Here is a 24212-nt window from a genome sequence, read left to right on the forward strand (position 1 = left end):
ATCCAGTATTAAACTTAATGGAAAGAACATGTTGCTGTGAACAAGTGTAGTGTATTTGTCTCTTCCAATCATTAGTAATTAATTTTCTGTTAAAATATTGAAGCCTAGAATTCTGTTAAAGCCAAAAGTTTATGCTGGCCATTGCCATATTTTATAGTGTGAAAGTTGGCATTTGGTCTAGGTAGGAGTTTTGGCTTTGCTTAGATCAAAGTCTTTGTTTTTAGAAATAGAACGTGGTCAGCCCCTGGAGTGACATAATCAGAAGCCAAGAATGGTTGAGAGGCATCACTGGGGAAGTCTCAGAGTCAACAATTAAGACAGCAGGCTTTCAGAAAGGCCTACTATTGTGATGGTAACATTAGCTTTATTTGAACTGTGTATAGGCAGCAGTAGGAGTTAGCTAGCTATGCAGCTATTTAGTAAATAATTCTTCTTCTTCCTCCTATACTTGCAATAAGAAGTAATAGCAGGCAGAAGCCAAGAGTTGTGAAGGTCAGGAACTATGAGTTAGGAGAAATGGTGCTGTAAAGAGTGGGATTCAGGGATCCACTGGATGGTAGAGGGCTTATCTTTGCTTAATGCTGAGGGTTATGTAAGTACCTCACACATGTATAACTGACTTAGAAATACATTAAATATTTGCAACACCTTAAAACAGCTGGCCAAAGACAGGCCTGATTTATGCAGAATTAACATATGTAAGGAAATGTTTAACTATTAAGCAATAAATCTGTGTAATTAGAAACTGTTGTCACACGGATATTAACTTTTAAATGACATTACATAGTGTCCAGTTGCATCAAAATTGACACTCTCACATTATAATGTATATTGTTACAAATCTTTGGAAAATACTGCCCTAAATATCAGAAACTATAAAATTATTCATACCCTGTGATTCAGTAGGGTAAAAATTTTATCGTAAGAAAATAATTCAGAACAAGAGCTAAGTGTATGAAAATGTTTATTGAAGTATTGCTTCCATAGTAAAAAACTGGAAGCAAGTCTAAGTTGGAGAATGGATAAAGTAGTTTTATTATAAATTAAAAGACAGTTATCTATACACTATCATCACTAACATCTAAAACACATGCATGGGGATTTAACAGGGTAAAAACTTGACTAAGGTTGCTGGGATTATGGATTATTGTACCCTCTTTTTTTTTTTTTTTTATTGTACCCTCTTAAAAATGGACTTTAATGGTACAACTGTTGTTTAACATAAATATTAAGAGTAATTAAATCATTTGTTCACTGAATGAATATGGTTTGAATATGAATATGGTATACTTATTTTTAGACATTTCTTTTGGGAAGCTGTGCTTCTGACAGGAATATAGTACTATATGATATGAGACAATCTACTCCTCTGAAAAAGGTGAGTTTCAGTTTTGTAATTTGCCTTACACAATTGGTAATACATTCCTCTATAAATCAAGTGCCTAAAAATATGGATCAAATGTTTTTTCAGAATTAAAGATCTTTTTCTCATAGGATATTTTTTTGACCAAAGTAATGATGATAACATTCTCTCAGCTCTCCTTGCTCTTTAGTGACTGAATTTTCACTAGGTATTGTATCCTTGTCATCTTTGTGTCCACATGATGCTGGTAAATTTTAGGCATCTAATTAGTACTTTGCGTTAGAAGTTCTTAAATGAATGGTATTGTGTCCACTACTTAACAATGTAATAATTCTTCAGGCCCTGTGATTATTATATGGCATATATAGTATTTTATTCCAGAAAATTTTAGAACTCATTCACATAACCAGCTTTGTTTAGTTACATGTTGATGGATACTAGTTTGACATTTTGTTTAGAGAAGCACTGTCCTGTTCAAGGTAACAGATTTCCCAACAGTTCTAAAGTGGCCATTCTAGGACTTACATATCAAAGCTAAATCAAGCTAACTTTCAAGAGGGAGAGAAATACTATCTATAGGTAAAGAGAGGAGTGCTGTTTTAGGTAAAAGAGTATAAAGTTAATTCAAGGGCACAGAAAGCGTCAGATATTCATGTACCACCGGTTCATTGTCTGATAGTTCACATATAAAAGAAATGCTTTTAATGCTTGCTTTGTTATTCCTAAATCATTTTATAGCCTGTAATAAACTCAGAAATATTAGAAGTAGAGTACATTCATTAAAGTTTGGAATAGATAAATATGATTATCTTTCCAAAGTACCACTTTAATCATTTCATTCATTCATGTGATGTAATGGGAAGATCCTATATAAACTTAGGTCTTAGACTTTAAACAGATAACATAATCTATTTTTCTCCAGTAAAATGGTGATGGTAGTAACTACCGTGCAGCATATTGGTGAGAATAAAACATGATTCTTTAAGCATTTAGCAGAGTGCTGGCATGAAGTACTATTTTAATAAATCGTAATCTGTGCCTTACCACCTCCACTTCCCCTCCTCTGCTTCTCAGCTTTGATGGTGCTCTATTACTTTTGGGTTGAAGAAAAGATCTATAGCCTGGCTTTGAAAGCCCTCCAAAATCTGGTTCCAGTTGGAAGTACATTTATTTATTTCATTCAGTAAGACAACATTTAATTGGGTTTATTACATGCAGGTTGCTTGATTGATGGAGAGATTATTAGATATTGCTACTTTCCGTTGTATCTTTGTTCTGTCCACTAGACCAATGATCCCCAACCTTTTTGGGACCAGTTTTCATGGAAGATAATTTTTCTACAGACTGTGGGGAGTGAGGATGGGGATGAGTTTGGGGATGATTCAAAAATAAGTGTACAACTCAGCATATTGCAGAATCAGTGGGAGTTCTGAGCTTGTTTTTCTATAACTAGACAGTCTCATTTGGGGGTTATGGGACAGAGTGACAGCTGAAGCTTCAATCGCTCTCCTGCCCATCCCCTCCCACTGTGCAACCTCCCACTGTGCAGCCAGATCCTAACAGGCCGTGGACTGGTACTGGTCTACAGCCTGGGGGTTGGGATCGTAGTACTAGATTATCAGTGTTTCTTCTATCTTTTCTCTCTTAAATATAGTCATTCTCAGTCAGGGATTGTACTCCCCAGCCAGGGCAGTTTGGGGAATGTAAGAGGGTAATTTAGTATGAAGGTACCTGAGAGGCTAACCATCCTACAGTGGACAGTCGCACACAAAATAAAGTATTAACTCTGCCTAAAATGCCAGTAGTGTTTCTTAAATTACTGGTCCTTCACCGGTCATTCCAAATCATGTTTGTCTTCTTTTCTACTTTAATCCTAAACTTACCATTAATTTTATCCCTAGTTTGATACTTAGTCATTTATAACTTTATTGTTTATATTTCAAATTTTCTTACATATATCTTATTTTGCTGACCAAACGACAAGTTGTTTGTGGTCCAGGGACCAGGAATTAAGCATTTTTCTATTTTTTTCTATTTCTCATTCTTGTATGTATGTATACAGGAAACACAGATTGTGCAGTACTAGGATCTGATAGTCGTTACTAAATATTGCGTAAGTCAGTGAAAAAGAAAAGAAAGGGAGTAAGAAATTAACCCATTTTAGAGATAATTCATTTTATGGCAGTTTCATAGTATATGCTTCCTTTCTCAGGTTATCTTAGATATGAGAACAAATACAATCTGTTGGAACCCTATGGAAGCTTTCATTTTTACTGCAGCAAATGAAGATTACAAGTAAGTTTCCCTCTTTTAAAAACTTATCTCTGTCAGGAATGGCTTAATTGTGTAAGTCTTACTTATAAAATATATATCACTAGATAAGGTATACTTATTGATATATAAGTTAAAAAAAACCGTCATTTGTTTAGCTTAAAGTAGTTTTCAAAATTGGAGAAGAACTTCTTAGAAAAGTACTTATTTTCACAATTTTCAGAATGATGTAAACCAGGAACAGTAAATGACAACCAGTGGGCCAAATCTTGTCTACTGCATGTTTTTTTTTTTTATTGTTGGGGATTCATTGAGGGTCTACTGCATGTTTTTATAAAGTTTTATTTAAATATTGCCACACTCATTTATTTATATATTGGATGTGGCTGCTTTTGTGCTGTGATGCCTGAGTTAAATAGTTGCAACAGAGCCCTTACAGCCCATTTGGCCAAAAATATTTACTATTTGGCCCTTTACAGAAGAAGTTGGCTAATCTCTGGGGTAAATCTTACAAACAATGGCTGAACATATGTGTTTTAATGGAAATGAAAGTGCCTGCCATTATTGTGGCTTTTCAGATAGTTGATACTCATGTAGACATGTTAGCAATTATCACTGTTGCTTCAGTAAGACAAAAGGAAAATTATGGCTATATTTTTAGTATCCTTATAAGTTGGGCAGGACATGTATATTATCCCCTTTGTAAGATATTGAATCAGGGAGATTAATCTATAGTGAGGAGACAGCATCTTATTCATCTTTATTTTAATCCAAAGTGTTTATTATAGTACTATGCAGATGGCATAGTCTTAATATATGTTCTTTTGAGAAGGCAGAAATTTATTGGTGGATTGAACTTTAGATCTGTATTTAATTTCTGTGTTCTGCTATATAGATCCGATAGCATAAATAGTAGTGGTAGTACCTCATGAAAGCATTTATTACATAATGTTTTAGTGGTACCAACTAAAACCATTTCTTATGGTTTTCTGTACTAAAAAGAAGCTCAATTGGACTCTGGTTAACTAGCAATACTATACCACATTAATTGAAGCCCTTTTTGGCCTTTATTGATTGATCTTTTGAAATTAAATAGCATTTAATTCCAGGTAAAGGCAATAAAAGAAAAGATAAGAGTAACATAGCATTATTGTGATCAACCTTACTAGGTTTCTAAAGTATATTCTGTTCAGCTATTTTAGCAAGATAACTTTTATCAGAGTGTCCCTGAAATTTCTCATTTCTTGCTTTGGGAATAATTATGTATGGCACCTGAGCATATACCTTGTAAGAAGTCACTTTTAGAATACTGTATTGCTCTAAATTAAAAATGATCTTGCTTTGGTATCCCCTTTTTATATTTGTAAATGTTTTCTTTCTTTTATTGACCTTTAAATATTTTAATCATTCTGAATCAGAAATCCAAGTTCAAGTCTAGGCCAACAAGTAATTACTGTCAAAGGTGGGCAAGTCATTTAAGGTAACTCTGTGCTAAGGATTTGTCATCTGTAAGATAAAATGGTTAGAATAGATGATCTCTAATGAATCCTATACCTTGAAATTTTATTTACTTAAAATTTCCATCCAAATGAATCAATTTGCTTTGAATTTGAATACCTAATTTTTTCCCTATGTAAAAATAAAGCAATTTACTAAAAACAAATATGCTAAAATAAAACAAACCTGGTTAAGAACCACTGCTCTGGGCAGGGACTATAAAGCAGTTGTCATTATATCTTACCGCCAATAATGTTAACCTTGATCATTTGTTTAAAGAGGTGTCTACCAGGTATGTCCACTATAATTAGTTATAATTTTTACATATCTTAGGAGAGATACTTTGAAACTGTGTAGAAACCCTCTTTCTCCTCAAACTTCCACTCATTAATTTTAGCATTTTGAAGTATTTTGATGTTAGGAAAATAACTTCAAAAGGATGTTAATATCCTTAATGAATATTACAAGAAACTTTATTCTCAGAAATATGAAAATCTGAAGGAAATTGACCAGTACTTGGAAGCACTTCGCCTTCCAAGACTTAGCCAGAATCAAGTGGAAATGTTGAACATGCCAGTATCAAATTCTGAAATAGCATCAACCATACGAGATCTCCCTAAAAAGGAAAGCCCAGGACCAGATGGCTTCATGTCAGAATTCTACCAAACCTTTAAAGAGGAACTAGTACCTATACTACTCAACCTGTTCAAACATGTAGAAAAAGAAGGAAGACTACCCAACACATTCTGTGAAGCAAACATCACCCTGATCCCCAAACCAGGAAGAGACCCAACAAGAAAAGAAAATCATAGACCAATATCACTAATGAATATAGATGCAAAAATATTCAACAAGATCCTAACAAACAGAATCCAGCAACACATCAAACAAATTATACATCATGACCAAGTCGGTTTTATTCCAGGGTCTCAAGGCTGGTTTAACATATGTAAATCTATAAGTATAATTCAGCACATAAACAAATTAAAAAACAAAGAACATATGATTCTCTCAGTTGACGCAGAAAAAGCTTTTGATAATATCCAGCATCCCTTCTTGATCAGAACACTTAAGAAAATTGGTATAGAAGGGACATTTCTTAAACTGATAGAAGCCATCTACAGCAAACCCACAGCCAATATCGTATTGAATGGAGTTAAATTGAAATCATTTCCACTCAGATCAGGAACTAAACAAGGCTGTCCATTGTCTCCATTGCTCTTTAACATTGTGATGGAAGTTTTAGCCATCGCAAGTAGGGAAGAAAAGGCAATCAAGGATATCCATATAGGGTCAGAAGAGACCAAACTTTTGCTCTTCGCAGATGATATGATTGTATATCTGGAAAACACCAGGAATTCTACTACAAAACTTTTAGAAGTGATCAAGGAATACAGCAGCATCTCAGGTTACAAAATCAACATTCATAAATCAGTAGCCTTTATATATACCAACAATAGTCAAGCTGAAAAAACAGTTAAGGACTCTATTCTGTTCACAGTAGTGCCAAAGAAGATGAAATATTTGGGAGTATATCTAACAAAAGACGTGAAAGATCTCTATAAAGAGAACTATGAAACTCTTAAGAAAAGAAATAGCTGAAAACGTCAACAAATGGAAAAACATACCATGCTCATGGCTGGGAAGAATCAACATTGTTAAAATGTCCATACTACCCAAAGCAATATACAATTTTAATGCAATACCTATTAAAGCTCCACTGTCATACTTTAAAGATCTTGAAAAAATAATACTTTGTTTTATATGGAATCAGAAAAAAACTCGAATAGCCAAGACATTACTCAGAAATAAAAACAGAGCAGGAGGAATTATGCTACCAGACCTCAGACTATACTATAAATCAATAGTGATCAAAACAGCATGGTACTGGCACAAAAACAGAGAAGTAGATGTCTGAATAGAGAACCAAGAGATGAATCCAGCTACTTACCATTGTCTGATTTTTGACAAGCCAATTAAAAACATTCAGTGGGGAAAAGATTCCCTATTTAACAAATGGTGCTGGGTGAACTGGCTGACAACCTGTACAAGACTGAAACTGGACCCACACCTTTCACCATTAACTAAGATAGATTCTCACTGGATTAAAGATTTAAACTTAAGACATGAGACTATAAAAATACTAGAAGAGAGTGCAGGGAAAACCCTTGAAGAAATCAAGGGTTTTGGGCAAGTATTTTATGAAGAGGACCCCCTGGGCAATTGAAGCAGCTTCAAAAATACACTACTGTGACCTGATCAAACTAAAAAGCTTCTGCATAGCCAAGAACACAGTAAGTAAAGCAAGCAGACAGCCCTCAGAATGGGAGAAGATATTTGCAGGTTATGTCTCCAACAAAGGTTTAATAACCAGAATCCACAGAGAAGCATATAAGCAAGAGAAGAACAAGTGATCCCATTGCAGGCTGGGCAAGGTACTTGAAGAGAAACTTCTCTGAAGAAGACAGGTGCACGGCCTACAGACATATGAAAAAATGCTCATCATCTTTAATCATCAGAGATATGCAAATCAAAACTACCTTGAGATGCTGTCTAACTCCAGTAAGATTAGCCCATATCACAAAATCCCAAGACCAGAGATGTTGGCATGGATGTGGAGAAAAGGGAACACTTCTGTACTGCTAGTGGGAATGCAAATTAATACATTCCTTTTGGAAAGATGTTTGGAGAACACTTAGAGATCTAAAAATAGACCTGCCATTCAATCCTATAATTCCTCTACTAGGTATATAACCAGAAGACCAACAATCACATTACAACAAGATATTTGTACCAGAATGTCTATTGCAGCCCAATTCACAATTGCTTTTTTTTTTGTAGAGACAGAGTCTCACTGTACCGCCCTTGGTAGAGTGCTGTGGCGTCACACGGCTCACAGCAACCTCTAAGTCTTGGGCTTACGCCATTCTCTTGCCTCAGCTTCCCGAGCAGCTGGGACTACAGGCGCCCGCCACAACGCCCGGCTATTTTTTGGTTGCAGTTTGGCCGGGGCTGGGTTTGAACCCGCCACCCTCGGTATATGGGGCTGGCGCCCTACTCACTGAGCCACAGGCGCCGCCCCCAATTCACAATTGCTAAGTCATGGAAAAAGCCCAAGTGCCCATCAGTCCACGAATGGATTAATAAATTGTGGTATATGTACACCATGGAATATTATGCAGTCTTAAAGAAAGATGGAGACTTTACCTCTTTCATGTTTACATGGATGGAGCTGGAACATATTCTTCTTAGTGAAGTATCTCAAGAATGGAAGAAAAAGTATCCAATGTACTCAGCCCTACTATGAAACTGATTTTTGGCTTTCATATGAAAGCTATAACCCAATTATAAACTAAGAATTTGGGGAATGGGGAGAGGGAAGGGAGGGAAGGGGGAGGATGGGCGGAGGGAGGGTGATAGGTAGGATTACACCTGCGGTGCATCTTACAAGGGTACCTGTGAAACCTAGTAAATGTAGACTATAACTCTCACAACACAATAACTAAGAAAATGCCAGGAAGGCTATATTAACCAGTGTGATGAAAATGTGTCAAACTGTTTATAAAACCAATGTATGGTGCCCCATGATCGCATTGATGTACACAGCTATGATTTAAAATTAATTAAAAAAAGAAAAAAATTATCATACCAAAAAAAATAAGAAAGGATGTTAATAATGTTGATGATAATGTTATATTTCTCTGTCCATTGTTCATTTTGGATCATTTGGAGCACTATGTTGTTAGCTGTTAGAGAAGAATTTTAAATCTTGAAACTCACAAAAATTGTTTTTACCAATTGTGCATAAAGTATAGTTTTCTAATTTTGTTATACCCCTTGAATAGGAATATAAATTAATACAACTCTGTTGGAAGTGATTTGGCTGCTTAAATCAAGCCTTAAAATACTTGTGCCTTTGGACTTTTTGTTTTTAAGAGACAGGTTCTCACTGGGTCATCCAGGCTTATGTTTCCCAAGCTAGTCTCAAACTCCTGGCCTCAAGTGATCCTCCTTGTCTCAACCTCCCAAAGTGTTGGGATTACAGGCATGAAGCACCCAACCAAAAATGCTTAAACCTTTGGACTTAACTATCCTACTTGTAGGAATCTGTCCAGATTTAATTGAATCTATACCATTTAATTCAAGAGTGAATATCAAAAATTCAAGTATCCAGATTTTATTTAATCATCGTTTATAATAATGAAATGTTGGAAACTGTATTAAAGAATAGGGAAATAAATTTTTTGAACTCATTTAAATATGAAGCCATTAAAATCTTTTGAGGGATTATTTAATGATATAGGTAAGTGCTTATAATATACTATATAAAATCAGAATATAAAAAATTATGTAGTATTATTTCAGTTTTATTAAAAGTATGTATTTAAATAGCATGGTGAAAACATCTTTGAAGAATTACACTGTTAACTGACTTTCTCTAGCAATTGAATTAAAGGTAATTTTTGTACTTTTTTGAAATTTCCACATTTTCTATAATGAGATTTATATTTATAAGGATGAAAGAGTGTGTGCGAGAGAGAGTGTAATCTTAGGAATAATAAAAACTTGATATTTTCCTATCCTTCACCTGCCTGTGTACAGAGTTGATGTTTATTTAGATGTTTATTCAGCGTTATTGAGCTACTGGGTCTTATTTTCACAAGTATCTTTTGGTATTACATGTGACTTTTTTCTAGAAATTTGTATTGATTGTATACAATTCTTTTGTATGTAAAATTCTTGTGCAGTTTATATACTTTCGATATGCGTGCACTGGACACTCCTATGATGGTTCATATGGATCATGTATCTGCAGTGCTTGATGTGGATTACTCTCCCACTGGGAAGGAGTTTGTGTCTGCTAGTTTTGATAAATCTATTCGAATCTTTCCTGTGGACAAGAGTCGAAGCAGGTATGTGACTTATAAGCCATTTACAATCATGTGTCAATAATGGGGGTACATTCTGAGAAATGGGTTGATAGGCAAATTTGTTGTATGTGAACATCATGGAGTGTACTTACACAAACCTAGATAGTATGTAGCCTGCTACACATGTAGGCTTATGGTATAGTCTACTGTTCCTGACTATGAAACTGTATAGCATAATTGCTGTGCTGAACACTGTAGCAATTGTAACACTTGGTATTTGTGTATGTAAACATAGAAAAGGTACAGTAAAAGTATTGTTACAATTTTATGAGAACACTATTGTATATGTCATCATTATTAACTGAAATATATTTATATGATGTATGATTATAGTTTTGTTTGATTTTTCTTTGTCCTGATCATTATTTATCTTTTCTGAGACAGTGACTCATTACGTGTGTATAATGGGAACTCATGCCCAGGGCATTGTTATTTGGAAATACTGATTTTCACTGTATCATGTATATGTCTGGGCAAAGTATTTGCCTACAGGAGGTTTCTTTCATTGAACAGGATATTTATATAATTTGTTGTTGTGAAATCTCGATGTTTGCTTTACAGCAGGGCCTTTTTATTAGAATATTTTTTAATGTTTCATAATAAACTTTAGAAAATTTTTAACTTGATAATGAAAAGGTTGATAAACTTTTTGCCCTCTTACAGTTTAAGAAAATGATAATACTTAGTATTTGTTATTTTTTTATTCAAGTCCAACTTTGTGCAGCAAGGCAAAAATAAAAAAGAGAAAAAAACAAGTTTTCAATTGTAATGACTATTCTCCCTCAGTTAGTTCCATTTTAGTGGGTATATATGCTGTGGTTGATTGGGAGGTGGAAGATTTGAATACTTAATCTGTTTCATAGTTTCATTTGTGTGTCTTTCATTCTGTAAGGACACTGGGTGTGACTCTAGTGTTTAAGATTTGTGTTGTTTCATATACTTTGGTCCTCTAATACTATGTTACTAAATATAGTATATATTTATACATCTATGTTTTATTCCATTATATCATGTGTTTCTTATTGAGGTAGTTTATAGAAAACCATAGCAGGATGGTGCCTGTGGCTCAGTGAATAGGGCACCAGCCCCATATACCAGAGGTGGTGGGTTCAAACCTGGCCCTGGCCAAAAACTGCAAAACAAAAAAACCATAGCATTTTAAGGGTTTTGGAAGGGTAATTTGGTACTCAATTTTTTGCTTTACATGCTGACTTTAAATCCTAACTCCTGTGTAAGATACAGCCTCCTTTTTAGTGTGGTATGGTTTACAAAACACTTTCATTATTTCTTAGTAAAGCCTTAAATATGTTTCTAGAAGCATTCATAAAGCAAGGAAGTTAAAGTAATTTATTAAGATTATGCTAATTAAAGGATTATTTATGGTCATAACCAATCTTATCTAACTCTTTGGTGGTTTTAGTTGTAATATTCATCTTTCTCTAATTTAAGGAAGTCATATTGATTCCTAATCATTGTATCATCATTGATTGCCAGCAGGTAATTGTCATCATCATTGTTTATCTGAATACAAAGGTCCTTGCATCAAAAACATACTGACAGGAGTGTTCTGATGTCTTTGATCTTTATTTCATTATTTCTGTTGTAGAACTCCTGATGTTTATTCCTTTGTGGCTGTAGCTTTCTTTGGAACTGCCTTGATATTCTTCCAGTTGTCATAGTTTATTCGAATCATCGGTAAACTTAAGGAAAGGCTAATAGTTTCTTTTCTTCTCACACCTCTGGAAAATACTAAGAATCAAGAGAATGTAGCCCTCTGTTATTTCTTGACACCAGAACTTCTGAAGGTGGTAGAACAGTACTTTTCTAATAACTTGGTGCCTAAGCAGACACAAAGAATAGAAAGAGAATAAAGAAAAAAGAAAAGAAATGGGAATGTGCAGGTACCTATGATTTCACGGGGTCAGCAGCTGAGTTCAGGCTGAATTATTCCAAAGCTGGTGTGAACAACTGAATGCAGGACCAACTAGAAAGCTCTGGTTGTTCCATAATTGTATAGAAGAGTTCTTACATTTTATGTTCGGGGAATTGTGTCCTGGTGTCATATATAGGGTTTGCAGCACAGGCTTAGTGTTACTTCCTGTTTGTTCAGATATAAATGGTATTCCCTCTGACCTTTGCCTTCATCTGCTTTGTAGCTAGTTCTAGTTTGTTTCCATGGGGTTTTTCCTGTTACTTATTGTTACAAACATCAATTAATCCGTGCTTGATTGAAAACAATGTAATTTAAACATTTGTACCGTCATATTAATCTGAAATTAGAAAAAAAGAAAATTACTAAAAAACCCACCGTGCTTGGGCAGTGCTTTGAATAATCTGTATTTTTAAAATATTTCCTTTGAAAAAATCTTAAAAGGGTTAAAGTATATTTTTAAAGTAAATTTTTATTACATTTTTAAAAACTACCATTAAATCAATATTTGAAAGTAGGCTCCTATGGGGGTTTCATTCAATATTTATTAAGCAAACAAGTAAATCATTAGCATGTATGTGAGAAAGACTGTGCATATAAAGAATTTAAGTTTTTAAAATGTATTTATCTCCTATAGTATAACTTTTAGTGAACGGTAGAAATTTAGCATATATGCAAACACAAACATATCTAGAACGCTGCATAGTTGACCATTAAAGAGGATTCTAAGTTGGTTAAGTAACTATCAATTGGATTTGCCTGGTCTACTGCAGGAACAGGTTATTTTTCATAGTTATGGAAGCCTGGCTGGAATCCTTACATTTAAACTCATATTGCTTTGGGGAAAGGAGCCTCTTAAGAATGTGGATATTGTAAGAACTGAGTCTTTAAAGGGAAGCATTGATAAGGAGAAGAAAGTATGTGTTTCCTCTAGTTTTTATTTTAATAGGATGTTCTTTCTAATCATTCTGTTCCTTTTAAAAATAAATCTTATGGTTTATTTAAGTGTTTAAAGCATATTTGTCAGAAACAATGTAAAACACCAGTTTTGTGAGTATACTTTCAAGATGTTTTATAGATATGAATTATATATGTTTTAGTCAGCTTGTATGGATTTTCTTTTACTGTGTATAGTTTCTTGAGCCTATTTCCTTTCTCTCATGGAGTCTACATTTTTTTTCTATTTTCACTAATCGCATGACAGCCTAGATATTTTGAATCATTTAATCCAGGTGCAAAAAATTTATTTCTCCAGAAATTTCATCTGCTTAATTTTTCTAACCTTGTCTTTCACTTGCTTTTTAGTGCTTTTCTTAACACTTCCCAATATAGTATCTTCTGTGAATTCACTTAGCATGTTCACAGCCTTTCCAAATAGGTATGATGTTTGACATCTTCATTTATTAAATGATTCTTACCTCAACTTATCAGACACTTCTGTGCCCTTCCTTTCTTTTCACACATAAAAGTCATCTACTCTCACATCAATTAATTAAGCTTTTTAAACAGTTTGACCAAAACAAAATTCAGACATTAGGAATAACATATCAGGATGTAATCTTTGAAGGCTATTGTGTTTATTTTATTTTCCAGTAAACTGAAGGGGTTAGTGTACTGATCTGAATTGATTTGGGGGTGAGGGAAGGAGCTGCTTAAAAGCAAGCCATTTCTTATTTCCACAAAGGTGCTCCAGTTTTAACATTATATTTTATTTGCATTTTATGCTTTTAGTTATTTTATGAACTTTTCTATACATCTGGTTTTGCTTAGTTCATTTATATTTATTTCTCTTACTGAGGGCAGGAATTTAATTCCCCAGCCCTTAACATGGAACCTTGCTAGTGGGTTCAATAAAAATACACAGAAATGGATTTGAATTTCCCTCTGATACTGCCTTAGTACTAAAAAATTTTCTATCCTGATAATTTAAATAGACAGTTGTTAGTTAAGGAAAATCTGTACTAAAATCCAAAGGGTTTTAACTTAATTCCTCTCCTATAGGGAAGTCTACCACACAAAGAGAATGCAACATGTTATTTGTGTAAAATGGACTTCTGACAGCAAGTATATTATGTGTGGATCTGATGAAATGAACATTCGTCTGTGGAAAGCCAATGCTTCTGAAAAATTGGGTGTGGTAAGAACCCATTTTCGTTCATTGTCATAAAGCTAGTTTCTAATTTTATTGGCTATCATATTATAAAAATTTCTTTGAAGTACTTTTAGGTATTTTGATCAAATTGACATTGATGTGATAAAAAGAAATAAATTAGCAACAAAACAGGCAAGGCTGTCTGATAATGATTTGTTTCGTGTCAAGAGTGTCTCCAGAGTGCCTTTGTTAATTCATATGTTTGATAATATATGATCTCGCCTTCTTGGTTCTTTGTTTTCCTTGAGGAAGGGACAGAAGAGGTAGGAACGAGAACTTAGAACCTGCTCATCTCTTCTGTTGAAGGAACAGTCATCAGGTAGATGAAATGCTGCAAGTCCCTGTGAGGTCTTTTATTATCAAAGACACACTGAAATACTTAATGAATACTTAAATAAAAAATAAGTACAGGAAGCTTCAAACTCAGTGGCTATAGGCACCGAGCCAGCAGTTCTCGGTTAAGTTTAATGATTGCTAAGTACTGCATTATGCCTAGGTTCATTATTAAATGTTCCTGTAACATCCTTAACATTTGTTAGACAAAGGCTAGTTCTTATGGAATCAGTCGATTTTAATACATTTCAAAATTTTCTGTTTCACTGGTTATTTTTATCTTCCCAAAATTTAAGTGATTGTTTCAGGTGCTTCCCTATGTTACTTACACCTAGGGAAGGTCCAACTCAGTGGTCCACACAGCCCCCCTCCTTCAGCACCGCTGGTTCCCACTTGGTGGCATCTAATCTGCATGGTGGGTGTGATGTCTGAAGGAAATTTGGTGCTTACAGAGCTAATGTTACTAATATAATTTTGTACAAGGCAGAATTGCCTTGGCAGTTTTGGTTGACTGTCATGGAAATTTAGTTTTGGGGGGGAAAGGGTGCTTTCTAGCTTTGTTCTACTGAAGCAAAACAATACACTATTCATTAAGATACCAAAATGCCTATTTTCAGCTTACATCACGAGAGAAAGCAGCCAAGAATTATAATCAGAAGTTGAAGGAGAAGTTTCGACATCATCCCCATATAAAACGTATAGCTCGTCATCGACACCTACCAAAATCTATCTACAGCCAGATTCAGGAACAGCGCATCATGAAAGAAGCGCGTCGACGAAAGTATGTTTTGAGACATTTGATTCTATCTCAGTACTCTTTTCTGACTTCCCTTCTCGAAACCTGACCACAAACAGACAAAAAACTGCCATTGAAGGGAGTAGTTTGTGCACATTAGAGATCTGTTTGACGACTTCTCCAGGGGAGTTTTTTTCTCCCACTTTTCCCAGTATAGGGGGAAACAGTGATCACCTGAGACTGAGAATTTCTGTTACCTGTTTTTGAGAATATATTTAAAGGACAAACAATGACAATGAATTATCACTTATGCTCATATTTAAAAACTATTGTAAATAGATAATGTTTAAAAATGATTTTCAGTGTAGCTGGAGGTAAAAGATACTATGCATTTTCCAAGTTAAAGAATGCAAAGAACTTGTTCAGTAGTATCCGTTTCTTTAGTAAAAATTTTTCTAATATGCTTTATCATAACATTCAACATCTAACATTTTGGATTTAGAGCAGAGTACCCCCACCACCATTTCCTTTGTGGAATATCCTTCTGTTTGAAACACTTGAATTTCTGCATGAAATGCTAAGACAGGTCTTTTAAAAAATTTCTTCAATTAGATATTAAAATGACTTATTTTGCTACCTTTGGATAGATGTGAATCACTTTTATAAAAACTGCCAGGTTTTTAAAGTTACTAACGGACACTCAGATAAGAAGAAATTAATTAAATTTGATTTCTAGTTACTACCCACTTTTTACCTAGACTCATTGTGAAAATGTATTTTGCAATAGGTTTGTTTTCCCAGTAAAAGAAAATGCTTTGATTTTTCTGAGAAAGTTTTCTTTGGTTAAGATGATTTCTTATATTTTGCTTATATTTTGTGTATTTTATTTATTTCTAGGGAAATGAATCGTCTTAAACACAGCAAACCTGGATCTGTACCAGTTGTGTCAGAGAAGAAGAAACATGTAGTGGCAGTTGTAAAATAATATTTGATATTCCTAATAATTCTGATATATAATTATCTGTTACTTTTGATTTTGATAACTCTACAAATAAAAGTACTAGGTTTGGTTTTATTACAGACATTTTAGTTACATGTGTAGAGCTTTATTGTTGCTCATTTTACCTATGCTGAAAAATTATCCTGAAAGGTAGCTTAGTTGATAAGACTGTTTTATCCTTAATATGCTTTCTTCTTTCATCGAAGAATACAACATTTGCAACTAATTTATATTTTCCTGTTAGAAATTACAGATGTTTTCTGTCTTATCTATTATTATAGACACTGTACATTTGAAGACCAAACATTTTTTGTAATATCTTTAATATTACTTTGGATAATGATTGCAAAAATGTTTCTTTCTATGATGCCACATAACATTTAGAACTGTCAGAACTTTCTTTAATTGAATTTATTTCTAGTGCTTTATTTATATTTTAAGTAAAGAAGAGATGTGAAAATCCAAAGAAAAGAATGTGTTGTTTAATATTATAGTCATCCAATGCAGTGCCTGTGGCTCAAAGTAGTAGGGCGCCGGCCCCTATACCAGAGGTGGCAGGTTCAAACCTGGCCCCGGCCAAAAAAAAAAAAAAAAAAGAATATAGTCATTTTCTGTTTCCATGGGTGATTGGTTTCAGGACCTCCATAAATACCAAAATGCAAGGATGCTTAAGTTCTTGATATAAATGCCAAAACTATTCACATACTTCCATATACTTTAAATCATGTTGAAAGTACTGAAATAGTTGTATTGTTTAGGGAATAATGACCAAAAGAGTCTGTGTGTATTCAGTATAGATACAATTTCTTTTTTCCAAATGTTTTTGGTCCACCTTTGGTTAAATCCATGAATGAGGAACCCAGAGGTACAGGTACAGAGGGCTGACTGTACATAATATTTGTAGTAAAAATGTAAAGTGTTCTTAGAAACAATAAAGATTAAAATCTGGAGAGTGGGAGGAGGATGGAGTCAAGATAGAGTACACAGGAGATTTCAACTACTTTGGTAACATTTTATTTCCTCTTTTTTTTTTAAGACAGAGTCTCACTTTGTCACCCTCAGTAGAATGCTGTGGTGTCATAGCTCTTGGCCTCCAGTGATTCTCTTGCCTCAGCCTTCCAAGTAGCTGGGACTATAGGTGCCCACCACAACACTCAGTTATTTTTAGAGACAAAGTCTTGCTCTGGATCAGGCTGGTCTGTCAACTCTTGAGCTCAGGCACTCCACCCACCTCTACCTCCCAGAGCGCTAGGATTACAGGCGTGAAGGCGTGAAACACCGTGCCCAGCCTTGGGTGGATTTTTTTAAAAAATGGATTTGGGGCTCACTTCCTGTCTCCCATCATGGCATAGGATCAAGGTGAAAAGGACACCCCCATGCAGGAACTTTGTATCCACAAGCTCTGCCCCAACATCTGTGTAGGGGAGAGTAGAGACAGACTGACGCTGGCAGCCACAGTGTTGGAGCAGCTCCCAGGCCAGACCCCTGTATTTTCCAAAGCTAGATATACTGTCAGATCCTTTGATATCAGGAGAAATGAGAATATTGTGGTCCACAGCACAGTCAGAGGGGCCAAGGCAGAAGAAATCCTGGAGAAAGGTCTGAAGGTATGAGAGTATCAATTAAGAAGATAACTTCTCAGATACTGGAAACTTTGGCTTTGGGATCCAGGAGCACATGGATCTGGGTATCAAATATGATCCAAACATTGGTACCTACAGCCTGGACTTCCATGTGGTGCTCAGTAGGCCAGGTTTCAGAATTACAGATAAGAAGCACAGGACAGGCTGCATTGGGGTCAAACACAGAATCAGCAAAGAGGAGGCCCATGCACTGGTTCCAGCTGAAGTTGATGAGATCATACTTCCTGGCAAATAAATTCCCATGTTTATCCAAAAGACCAATAAAAATGTTTTCAGTGAAAAATAAAATGGATTTGGGGGTAGCATAATTTGAATTGGAAGTAAATTCCTGGAGTCTAATGTGAGATGATACATCAAAAATATGATGATACATCATATTTATACATCATATTTTTCTTAAGACTGTTAGGTGATCAACTGTCCGTCTTTTAATTCTAATGATCAAATTACTTGATTTTTAAGGTGAACCAGTTCTCCTTTGCCCCTGCATTGCTGCTAGTTTGGGTATAGTTTCAAAGAAAATATGCAAATACTGATCCATAACATGAGCATCTACATCAGTTTGAGTCCTTCAAGAAGCAGAGGCCTAGGTGGCATTGGATGTGAGAGACTTATTGGAGAGAATCACTTAGGAAGGAGAAAAGGGGAGGGGGAGTAGGTAGGGAGAGCCTTCAGACTGTACTGTAGGGCTAACACCTGTGATAAGAGAGCCAAGGAAGGAGAGTTGGGCAGGAAGAATCTGACTTCAATGCAATTCTAGAAAAGTTTGGTCCAGGCTGATAGGGAGTCCTGAAGCCATTGTACAAGGATGGACCAGCAGTAATGTGCTCAGTGACAATGAGCAGCCGTGGGCCCTTGTAGTGAAAGCAGTGGTGAATCTGGAGGGGTAGCAGTCATTCTCTTGACAGCACCCTGAGCAGGGCGCTCTTTGCACCACACAAGTTCACCTTGCACGTTTGGGGAGCACCTATTCATGATATCCATGTAGGCCTTTTAGAAGGTACCAGTTAGTCATCTGATCAATAGCCCTTTGAAGGGCCACAAGAGATACTCATCATCTTCTTTGTCTTCCACTGCAGATTTTGAGCAGTTTATGATTAGGTGGAGAGATACCCTGTAGGAAAGCTGTTTCATTAGCTAGCAATGTGACCTTTACAGGCACTGAGAGTGAGCCTAACAAAAAAGCTTACAGCCTTTCCCTGCATAGTCAATTGTAGTTACTACGGCCAATTTTTAGTGATTTACAAAGTGGAGAAGAAATTTACTTTTTTTTTTCCTTCCTCTTTCACCACTTGACTCTAATCTTCCTCTCTTTCTATATTTTCTGCTCATTTTGCTTGGTCTAAAATCTGTTTGTACCTTAACCCAGTGAATTCTCAATGTATACAGCACCCCCAAAATAAAACAATCATAGGATGGTTATTTACCTGACATCTTATCAGGGCATTTGGTTGCACTGCCTTGAAAAGCAGTACTACCTGCTGAGTCACTGGCACTACCTCCTGCTACAACCTGTGGTTGCCATAGTGACATTTCAGTGACACAATAGAACCTGACTGGTTTAAGACATGAGCAATTTTCTATAATTCAGGCCTTTTACTCATCTAGAAATGGAAGCATGATTTTGACCATTTTCAAATGTAACTTTGCCAGTCAAAATCTCACAATAAAATGCACAGATGTGTTTTAAGTACTGAGGTTGTTAGGGCAGAACCTAAAGAAGGATATAAGGATGGTGGCAATGTGAAAAGGTTATTTAAGGAAATAAACGTAAGTAGATATGAAGGATTTATCATAGCCCCTCGGAAGAAAAGTTGTATCAAACACCTTGCTTTTCTGTCTTGCCACTTGGTCCCTGTTTTGACCCTTTGATGGAACCAGAGAAAGCAGACTGCTATTCAATCTATTCTTTTATAATCCCCATTCATCATCTTATTTTCAGAAAAAAGGGAAAGGAAAAGATTTAAGGACTATCGTGGGTAAGATGGAATAATCAGGAAACCAAGACATCTTAACTTTTGAGAACTTCCACAGTCTGCTTGGATGTTTGAGCAATTAATTCAAAACTGGTTGCAACCCAGCAAACATTGGTGATTCATACAGAGCCTTAAAGTCCTGTATTAGAAAGTAGGATGACAGGGATTCTGCAATATAATGGGTTGGTGATTTTCCGTTTTTTAGTATCATTGTACTCCTCATAGTGTTAATGGTACATACACTTTATTCTTTTTACATTTTAAAATAAACACGTAAGTTGGTTCTGATCCCTTCCTTTAAAGTTATTAATTAGCTAGGGTTGAGTCAAGGCCAAGAACTCTTTCACTGAACCTGTGAATAAATGAGTGATTTATTGAATGCGCATTTTTTCATTTAGTTAACTTGTATTGAGTCCTAGCTATGTGTATATATTAAGTCAAAGGCAGTACCAGCATCATGCATGGGTCTTTCACAAGCACTGAAGCCAATGTCTGGAAATGAAATTATTTTGCTCCAACACCCAAATTTTAGCTCCTTTATTTCCGATCTCTGAATGTTACACCACCTACAGAGATACACAAGATAGAAACCTGGGTGTAGAGGTATAAGTTTTATTAAATCAATAATACTAGTAATAATAACTGGTGTTTATTGAATACTCACTGCATGCAAATGCTTTGCACACTTATGTTAATTCTCATAAGAACCCTCAAAGGCAGGCCCTATTATAATCCATATTTAGTCTCTGTACTCTGCAATCTATAAAAGATTCTAAAAGAGTTCAGCCTCAAAGGAAATAAACATGAAACAAGTAATTAAAGTATATTATGATGTCTTAGCGGGATACTACAGTAGCACCCAAGAGGAAAAGCCTGACTTCCTGCTAGGGAATGAAGCAGCCCTTTGGAAGTGAACAGCATTTATCAAACACCATTTGATTCTAGAATATTACATGAGTGAGTAGAAATTCAGTGGGGCTGTTTGCAAAACAAATGTTTGATCCCTCATTTAGGTATGGCATTTTTAATAAACCATTTCAGCAATGCTGTATTATCACAAACATATTAATCTAGGACAAATAGTATACAGTCTTTCCTCAGTGTACATGGGGGATTAGTTCCAGGACCCCCGTACACACACCAAAATCTTCATATACTCAAGTTCCCACAGCCACCCCTACAAAACCCATGTATAAAAAAAGTTGGGTGCTTGTTGAAACAAGTAGATTGACAACTACCGGCCCACATGACAGAAAAACAATTCAAGAACGGGGGGAAGGGGTTCAGTAAGTTCTCATCTAACAGGTACAATGTAGGAGTATGTGGCGTACCTCCTTGGTGAAGGACTCAACTACAACTTGGACTTTACCTTACAAATGCAAATAATGTAACCTAATTGTATGTACCCTTCTTTATATTAATACGAATTTTATTAATAATAGAAGAAAGAGAGAAAGGAAAGACAGGGAAGGAAGGAAGGGAGGGAGGGAAGGAGAGAAAGGAAGAAAAAGAGAAAAGGAAGGAAAGAGAAAAAGGAAAGGAGGAAGTTCAGCCCTCAGTTACTGGGGTTTTGCATTCTGCATATACCATATTTTTGATCTGCGTATAAGTGGACCTGTATTGTTCAAGGGTCAACTATTTAGGCTTGGGCTAATACTCACTAGAGTGATAAGAGAGTTATAGGATGTAGGTTTCATTAGGGCACTAAAGACTAATTGATAAGAAAGCACCAAATATATCTCTAGGGGTCTTAGGGCCGAAAGCAGAAAGGGCTGAAAGTGTTAGGCAGAAATGAAGGTGGGTGTGAGAAGTGGAGTCACTAACCCAGGACTGAGTGTGCTGCAAATCCCAGGGGATGGATGGACCCACAAGGTCAGCCAGCAGCCGCAGCAGCAGCAGCAGGAACCAGGCTTCCAGCAGGTGCACCATGCTCGTGCTTACACAAAGGAGCAGAGAGAAAACTAACAGCAAAAAAAAGAGAGAGAGAGAGACAACATCCCTTCTGATCTTGTACCCTGTAATTTACCCAAGCAAAGGAGAAAATCAGTTTTACTTGAGGGCCAGCTTTAAAAATAAGCCTGAATGATATGATTCTCTCTTCTGCCCCCACTAAATAAAACATTTTTACTCCAACTAAACATAAAGATTAAAAATACAATTGTTGATTGAGATAATACATTGATTTAAACACATTATATGTTTTTTTGTTTGTTTTTGTTTTGGGTTTTTTTAATAACTATTTTCTTTTTTATTAAATCATAAATTTGTACATTGATGCATTAATGGGGTTCAGGGTACTGTGTTTTTGTTTTTGATGTGGAGTCTTAACTTTGTTGCCCAGGCTAGAGTGCTATAGTGTCAGCCTAGCTCACAGCAACTTCAGACTCTTGGGCTTAAGCGATCCTCCCGCCTCAGCCTCCCATAGCCAGACTACAAGCACCCACCACAACACCTAGCTAATTTTTCTATTTGTAGTAGAGATGAGGGCTTGCTCTTGCTCAGGCTGGTCTTGAACTCTTGAGCTCAAGTGATCCTCCTGCCTTAGTCCCCAGAGTGCTAGGATTACAGGTATTGAGCCACTGCACCCAGCCCACATTATAATTTTGTTATGGACTGATGACCATTTTGTTGCAGGAGGCAGGTCAAGAATTTGTGGAAAGAGTCACAAAAATCCAAATGCAGAAACCCTAGCACAGCCGAGCCAGATATCCAGGGTTCTGGAGCTGGGCACTCTAGATAGCCACCAAAAAATGAGACTTCTTGTGCCTCAGCTGTCTCCATTATCTCTCAACTGGCTTCTTGCTAATAATTTCGTTTCTTCCATAAATTCAGTACTTCATGTCCTAAAATAACTGCGCCTTCTGGATTGACATGACTTTGCAGTTCCAGTGCTCCATCAACAGGCCACTTACCTCTCTGTCTTTGAATTTTGGTTCCTAAGAAAGGAAAAAAAACTCCTCGGCTGGAACCATCTGTTTAGGTGTGGGGCCTTTTATAGCAGAGTCCCTTTAGAGGCACTGGTTAGCTGCTTTTGGATGTCTGCCCTTGACCTCTGTCTTGGCATGGGCTGGAGTTGCAGTGTCTTCATATTGAGGCAAGCCCCTAAAATGCTGAGTTCATTTCTATAAATCATCAAAATAACTAGCAATATCATATCCATATTTTGATATGGGGAAGGAGGTGAAGAAAGGAGGAAGGACTTGGGACATGTTGCTAATGAGTTACCCTGTTTTAAGGTGTGCTCCCAAAGATGCGCTAGGTCTTATTTTCAGGGGACGTCTTATCTTTCCTGTAAGTAGGTCTTACTTTTGGAGGATGTCTTATTTTCGGGGAAACAGGGTAGTAACAGGGCTTGGGAAGAGGAGGTAAAATGTCAACCTTAACTCATTCTGACTGCCTGTCTTCCTAGCTCCACAATCCTGAGGTCTCCCCCAAATCCTCCTAGACTCAGTCTTGCCTCTGTTGCTCCTGACTGAAGTAGGAAGAAATGGGGTCTGGGCTTCAGTTAAGCTCCCTAGACTTTAAGTGTGGGTACAGACACCTTTGCCTTCTTTTCTGCATGTGGCTCCCCCTTGGCTCCCTGTAGTGAATAGTAGAATCCTAACTAGCTCTGACCACATCTGCTTCCTCACAGCTGCTAGCCATTGTTAGTAGCATAATGGACACTTCGGTACATGCCTTGACTGGCTCCTGAACTGAACCACCACACAGAAACCCTCCCTCTGTGCTCTGGCCAGCCACTGATGCACCTCTGAATTCTTTCCTAGCTTGCTAAACCAGAACCCTGCAAGGAACACTGCAGCCATTCCCAGTGACTGCAGCCTTTATTTGAACAGGCAAGAGCTGAAGTCCCAGCGTACTTTGCACCCAAAAAGAACACAAACTTTTCAGACTTCATAATTATCTCAAAGGGAATTTTATCTTCACCTTAGGGATAAAATAGAAATTCTATAATAGAAGTGTTGTTGTCCAGCTAACACATTCAGGAAGCCTTGCTTTGCATCACTTATGAAGGTTTTTGTTGGCTTTTAACACCTTGAACTTTCTCATGAAGGAACTTAATTTCCTGCAAGGGTTTCTTAATCAAAATATTACATTAGATACATTTAAAAAAAGTTCCCTTAAATAATTTGAATTGGGAAGGAATATAAGCCCAAATATTGAGTTTGGTATGATGATAACACAAGCTCCTCAAAGCTATTCTCAATATTTCTAATTTTAATTTAAAAAGTTATTAGGATTTATATGTGCTATCAGAGTATATAGAATTCAAAATATAAAAGTTTCAAGCTCAAATGTAACTACTAATAACTGGAACAAATGTATTTGAGTCTAGTTTCAATTCTATGAGGAAATAGGTCAGGAAATTAATTTGTAAAT

At 36.1% G+C, this 24212-nt stretch overlaps 1 protein-coding gene and 1 pseudogene across 1 annotated transcript in view; both read left to right on the plus strand.

Annotated features, from left to right (window-relative positions):
* Positions 1 to 16437, plus strand: part of DCAF13 (DDB1 and CUL4 associated factor 13) — a 30216-nt gene extending 13779 nt beyond the window's left edge. The window contains exons 6-11 of the mRNA XM_053559657.1: positions 1301 to 1378; positions 3576 to 3658; positions 9880 to 10044; positions 13994 to 14129; positions 15095 to 15258; positions 16111 to 16437. Coding sequence (XP_053415632.1) covers positions 1301 to 1378; positions 3576 to 3658; positions 9880 to 10044; positions 13994 to 14129; positions 15095 to 15258; positions 16111 to 16198 — 714 coding nt within the window. The 3' untranslated portion in view covers positions 16199 to 16437. The remainder of the gene's footprint in view (positions 1 to 1300; positions 1379 to 3575; positions 3659 to 9879; positions 10045 to 13993; positions 14130 to 15094; positions 15259 to 16110) is intronic.
* Positions 16438 to 17556: 1119 nt separating this feature from the next.
* On the plus strand, positions 17557 to 20616 carry LOC128564057 (60S ribosomal protein L11-like; annotated as a pseudogene).
* Positions 20617 to 24212: the final 3596 nt, after the last annotated feature.

This window comes from Nycticebus coucang, chromosome 13 (assembly GCF_027406575.1).
Source record: "Nycticebus coucang isolate mNycCou1 chromosome 13, mNycCou1.pri, whole genome shotgun sequence".
NCBI classification, from domain to species: Eukaryota; Metazoa; Chordata; class Mammalia; order Primates; family Lorisidae; genus Nycticebus; species Nycticebus coucang.